Here is a 6,593-nt window from a genome sequence, read left to right on the forward strand (position 1 = left end):
GTAGAGTGTATCTTGACCACTTGGTTTCTGAGGACATGCATTTCAATTACTATGTCGATCACCATGAGACACAATCATTTGACGAAATAGTGTTATACTCTGTATGGTTGGCCTACGTATCACGTTTCTTTGCTCCTCATCTTCACAAACGCGTCATGCGATAATTCGGCTACACTCAGACCATTCCCAGACGCCCTATTATATCTGCTCATCCTGCTTTGACACGTAGACAAATGGATGACATGTTTGATGATTATGAGAGTCATCTGGTACCGGAGGAGGCACAAAGTACCATAGCCCCGAGCGACTGGAGCCACGTGGACGAGTACACCAAGTGGTCTTTTAGGGTTTCACATCTGTATATGGTGCAGGCTGCTCCAAGAGATCCACCGAGGCTAGCTCATCAAGAGATACTAGAGGAAGAGCAGGCATTGGTAGATCATATTGAGGATGTCTTGCCTAGATGTCATCTTATTGAGGAGATTGCATAGACAGACATTGACAGAGGTATCTTCCCTGATGGGTTTGATGTGAGGCAAATCCTAAATACCATCACAATGAAGGCACGTGGTACATTGATGTATCAGAGACAACGTCTGATGGCAGGGGGGATTGATGGGCGAGGAGCCCGAGGAGGCAGAGGAGTCATAAGAGGCATATGAGATGTAGTTTGACATACACAATAGTGCATTAGTGTATAGTAGTACTACTATAGATTGTATTTTATTTTGACATCATGTTACTTTATCGTTGTTCTCGACTTTTTTGACATTTAATGACCTTTTATTTATAAATGACATTTTTGGACCATCTGGATTTATGAACGTCCTTTTTTGTATATCGATTGTATGATTTAAACCTCATCACATAATATTGTACATAATGCTAATAACTCTTAATTTGAATACACATAAATAAAACATAACATGAAACATTCTGTTTTGATACATTATGGAGATGTAACTCAGTAAAATAAACGGAGATGTATCTCCGAAATATTTTCAATCAGAATTTAGTGCGTCCGGGGATGCATCTCTGAAATTTGGGGGTATTTAAGTATTTTTGTGTGGTGGTAAGAAACATATATGATGCATTAAGAAATCCCTTAAACGATTCAGGTTCGTCCATCCATATTAACGGTTCTAATACATTGACTCGAGTCTGGTCCATGTTAGTCTACGAGTAATCCATTGACGTTAATAAAATAAATAAATAAATTATTTTAATTTAAAAAGTTTAAGATACTAGTAACATTAAATTTCATATTTTTTTTTAAATAAAAAAATTGTATCTTTAATTATTCTAAACTAAAATTTACAAGTTGTTAGTATTAACCACAAATTTTAAAAGATTTAAGAATAATTTCAGTAAAGTTTATCTTGGACAACATTTTAATAAGCATGCTGAGAAGTAATATAACACAAAAGGTGAAATGGAAGAAATTGTTTTACAAAAGATAGGTTAAAAAAAAATGGGATAGTAACTTATGGAGTTTGTAGTTTTTGTGATCAACTAGTAACTTATGGAGTATGGAGTTTGTAGTTTTTGTGATCAACTCAAATCTTTGGAACATCTATTTTTGTAATGCAACATCGTCGTATTCATGTACTGTTTAAAATAATGTTCATAAATATATTATATTATTTTTAAAATATATTGTCCATTCACCGTATAAATACGATGAACAATGTATACGGTGTAAGTGGTGTAAGTATTTGATGTAAAAAATAATATAGGAATAATAATGCTGATTTTTTTTAATGCAACATCGCACATACAATATGGAAAGAGATTTTGACCTGATTAGGATTTATCATAAATCATACAAGTTGGAGCAATGAAAAGCATTTGTTAATCCAAGAAACCAAAGAGAAAAAGTTGGAAAAGACAAATATTAAAATTTGTTGTGGCCGAAACAATATAGGGTGTTTGGTGGGCAAGGAATGAAGTGGTGTTTTCTCATCTGTGCGCAGATCCTCGATTAATTGATATCATAAGGTGTATTAGTTGAGATTAATCATTTGAAGTTCAATAAACTTACTTAGTTTTTGACCGAGTATATTTATGAACCATATCGAGGAGCGATCGGCCGTACTCTTAGGCTGCCCTCCACAAGAAAAAGTTGGGTTAAAGACAGGTTTAATACAATGTAAAGGTAGATTTTCACTTGCTTGTTTGGTGCTGATGGCTTGTCATTGTTTATAACCCATACTCAACAAATACTATTACCAAATTCCATTCTCAAAAGAGATTCTATAAAAAAAACCACACCATAACCCTACAAAACCTGCTCTAAAAAAAATTACTAAGCGGGCGCATGCAAATTACTGACAGTTTCTAAAACCAAAAAATACTGAAAAAGTCCTCTCCACTGTCCATCATTTTCCTTATTATCTATCTATCTATCTTCACTATCCATCCATAGACTCTATCCCATCAGCCGCATGCATATTGATATCACCATGCAAACTCATCACTTCTCATCGTCTTGTAAAAGTGCCTCCTGCACCAGTTTAGAAGATGAAGATTCAATTTTCCTTTCTCTTGCTCCTCCTGGTCACCAGCATTTACCACCTTCCAAACTCTCATCATCCCCTCATATCCCTCCATTGCAACTAAATACTCCTACTTCCACTACCGCACCTCCTCAGTTTTGGATCCCTTCTCCTGCTCAAATCCTTATTGGTCCCACCCAGTTTTCTTGCACTGTCTGCAACAAAACATTCAACCGTTTCAACAACATGCAGGTTCATTTATATATAGATAGTGTCACTTTTCTGCACCTTATTTTCTTTTCATGAATGATGTGTTATATATATATGAATCATGATATGAATATTAATTATTATATGTTTGGTAGATGCATATGTGGGGACATGGATCACAATATAGGACAGGACCTGAATCACTGAGAGGGCCAAAACCAGCGTCGTCTTCATCCATACTGAGACTTCCGTGCTATTGTTGTGCTGAGGGTTGCAAAAACAACATAAACTATCCAAGGTCAAGACCGCTGAAAGATTTCAGGACACTTCAAACACACTACAAGAGAAAGCATGGCGGGAAATCGTTCGAGTGCAGGAAGTGTAGGAAGACATTTGCTGTGAGAGGAGATTGGAGAACACATGAGAAGAATTGTGGGAAGCTTTGGTTTTGTATCTGTGGTTCTGACTTCAAACACAAAAGATCGCTTAAAGATCATGTTCGTACTTTCGGTAGTGGCCACGCTCCACACACGTTGGAATCTTTTAGTTTTGATGAACATCAAAAAGAAAATGAAAATTTCAAGGAAGAAGAAGAGGAAGAAAATGGAAGTGAAGATGAAGAAGAAGACAATGACAGTGAAGTTGCTTTTACTTTCAATTAAAAAAATAGTTGTATGTTTGTTATTTTTGTTCTTTTGTTGATTTTGTAAACTACTAGTAATCTAGCAGTAGTACTTGTATTTGGTTAATTATCTTTGTCTGTGATAGAAAGAGAGTGAAAAGGAGAGTGAGAAGACAGAGACAAACAGTGAAAGAAAGCTAAGGTTCTTGTTGCATTAAATGGTTCATCCATGCTTCTTTAATGTTGCTTTTTTATGTGATTTAAAGAGAAAAAAGAGAGTAACGTAACGGAAGGTAGTGATGAAGAGTATTCAGTGAGAGCATAGAAGACACAGATTCTACTGTTGTTAACATGTGTAATTGTCTAGGTGATTCTAAGGTTGGACAAGAACTTGTGTTACGCTTAGATGAAGTGTTAGTGTCAGTGAGAGTAAAGAAGGACCACTGATACATGCTGTTGCTTTTGGTGTTTCACTCAAATGGTTCTCTTTTGCCTTTTCAGAACAACTACAAACAGTTCCTATATGAAACATTTTCAGTCAGAGACTCACTGTTTTTCTATTTATTGTTACGTATCTTACTGTTTTTTTAACCTACCGGTGCAAAAGTTATTGATCATAACAATCATATGCTTATCCATTTACTTAATGCATGTATAAGTGTATTGCCTTTTTCTCTTACTTTTTCTGTGTTACATTACATGGAAAGCAAGCAGAATGAAAACGAATCATGTGGACCAAACCAAAAAGATTGTATAAGTATTGATGTTTTTGTATTTAAAATAAATTTGAAAAATAGTTCTTATCACCAAAGATTACTACTTAGGTCGTTTAATAGGTCATTCTCTTTAAGATTAAGATGTTTCATGTCACTGCTAGAAATTGTGCTAGCACATTATCAAGAAGTCCTAGAAAACAACTCAACTCAATTATATTGTTCGGTATCCTCCTCCAATGTAGGAAGCTTTCTAGAATCAATCCCTTCTAATATGCATGTTGATCACTCATAATAATTTCTCGAATAAAGATAAATTGTCTCAAAATCGACTAGTCTTTATAAAGATTTCTTCGAAGACAATTTTTTTATATAGAGAAATATTTATGAAGGCAACAAAGAAATATTTAAAATTTTCAATAAGAAATGGCTCCGAAACTTAAAGAGCATGATAGAAAGAGAATAAAGAAAATTCAAAAGTTCTTGTGTAGATACAAAGTTGAGCAAATCTTTCTATTTATACTAAAAGAAATTCAATATAAGAAGATGTGTAAAAACTAAAAAACCATAATATTTCACCAAAGTAATATTAAAAAAAGTTAAATAAAAATAAAAATCGTAAGTATCGAAAAATTAAAATTGGTTTGTACCATATCTCTTAGGTTTTGATCATAACAAAGTATTTAAAGAACAATTGGGTATACTAATTTTTTGTTCAAGTGTGCATGACCATACACTAAACTTTCAGGAATAAATTAAGTATTGGTTCTGTTAGTGAAGATCTAAAGAGAAACTTAAAGATCAGAATCTGACGAATCAGAAGTTGAAGACCAGACTCTGAAGAAGTCTATATCTTAAGGTCAGACTCTGAAGAAGTCAACTTTTGAAGACCAGTCTCTTAAGAAGCCAACTACTGAAGGTTATAAGCTGAAGTCAGTCAAAGCGCAAAGATCAAGGTGACTCTGATAGGTCATTATCAGACTCTGAGGCTATTTTATCTTTTTCTGATCACATGAAGACCTAAGCTATTTTTCATATAGAGAGTTGTGATGTAACTTATAATTCCTTTTGAAGCAAAGGAATTTCAAATGGCCTTTCAACAAAATTAACCATATCAAGAAACATCTCAACGTCTTTGAATCAAGCTTCTCAAAGACTCATTTGTGCAAACTATCCAACTACTCTTTTCTTTCTCTATATAAGTAGCTAAAGACTTAAAGAACAATAATGAACTATTGACATTCAAAGAGTTGTTACACTGTCAAAACATAAACACACGTTTAACTTAGGATTTCTTATTTTTGAATATCTTAGAAATTCATAAGTCTTAAAGAGTCTTCTTGTATTGTATTTTGTCTACACCTCTAATTGTATATTAAATGTATTACCACTAAACTATATTCTATATGTTAGATAGATTGTTAGAGGTCTCTTACTTAACATTTGAGCATTATAAGTCGCTTGTTTGTATGCTTGAGCATCTAAAGTCTCTTGCTTGTGTGCTTGAGCATTAGAAGTCTCTTACTTTGTTTTTGAGCATCGAAAGTCTCTTGTTTGTGTGTTTGAGTAAATGGTAATCTTATGTGGTTATAGTGAAATTCCTTGGAAGTGCAAGGGGACTGGACTACTCTCGGTTTATAAGAGGAACCAGGATAACTTTTTGTATCTCCTTCTTTCTTTCATTCCTTATCCGTTGCTTATCACTTACATTTGATTCAGACTCTAGACTTTGTGTTTAGAATCTTACTATAGTTTTAAAAAGAAAGAAAAAGTAAAATACAATCCAACCCTCTTTTTTGTGTTTTTCTCACCTTCAGTTGGCATCAGAGCACAGTCTGTGCTAAACACTTAACAGTGGTACAAAAAAGATCCTAAGAGAAAAACATATTAAATCATGTCTGAAATATTTGGGACTGGTAGTGGTACTCCTAACCCACATGTTATTGTTAATCATGATTATAGTACTTCTGAAAAGAATAAGTATACAACTAAACCTCCAAATTTCAATGGAGACACTACAAAGTTTGAATGGTGGAAGAACAAGATGTACACTCATATCATAGGTCTTGATGAGTTATGGGACATTCTTAAGAATGACATTGATATTCCAGTTAATGAAGTTTGAATGGTATTTGACATAAAAAGTCTCACTCGTGCTCAGAAAAAGACTTATAGGAAACATCTTAGAGCTATAGGCATTTTGGTAGATGTTATACCTCACTCTGAGTAGATCAAGATTATTTACAAATCCACTTCTAAAACCATTTTTGAATCCCCATATGCTACATATGAAGGAAATGAACAAGTAAAGAAAGCAAAGGCTAACCTATTGGTTCAACAATATAAATTATTCATAATGAAGGAAGATAAAGATATTGAAACCATGTTCTCAAGGTTTCGAGTTATGGTGTCTGGACTTCAGGTTCTGGAAAAAAAGATACATATCCTCTTATCATGTCAAGAAGATTCTTAAGAGTTTTCATGTTAGATACAGACCAAAGGTGACAACTATCCAGGAAGACAAAGACTTAAAACACAATAAGTCTTAAAATC

General features: G+C 33.8%; 1 protein-coding gene across 1 annotated transcript; it reads left to right on the forward strand.

Moving 5' to 3' along the window:
* The first annotated feature begins 2,115 nt into the window (after nt 1–2,115).
* LOC127091264 (zinc finger protein WIP6) lies at nt 2,116–4,002 on the forward strand. The gene is made up of 2 exons (XM_051029850.1): nt 2,116–2,747; nt 2,861–4,002. The coding sequence occupies exons 1-2, from the start codon at nt 2,445–2,447 to the stop codon at nt 3,365–3,367; spliced, it is 810 nt and encodes a 269-aa protein (XP_050885807.1). The 5' UTR covers nt 2,116–2,444; the 3' UTR covers nt 3,368–4,002.
* Nucleotides 4,003–6,593: the final 2,591 nt, after the last annotated feature.

Source organism: Lathyrus oleraceus, chromosome 6 (genome assembly GCF_024323335.1).
Source record: "Lathyrus oleraceus cultivar Zhongwan6 chromosome 6, CAAS_Psat_ZW6_1.0, whole genome shotgun sequence".
Taxonomy (NCBI): domain Eukaryota; kingdom Viridiplantae; phylum Streptophyta; class Magnoliopsida; order Fabales; family Fabaceae; genus Lathyrus; species Lathyrus oleraceus.

What these genes read in the sequence shown, in the direction of transcription:
- LOC127091264 (XM_051029850.1), top strand. Translation starts at nt 2,445, where the DNA reads ATGCATATTGATATCACCATGCAAACTCATCACTTCTCATCGTCTTGT. An exon ending in ACCGTTTCAACAACATGCAG is followed by an intron (nt 2,748 to 2,860) that starts GTTCATTTATAT and finishes TATGTTTGGTAG; the next exon opens with ATGCATATGTGGGGACATGG.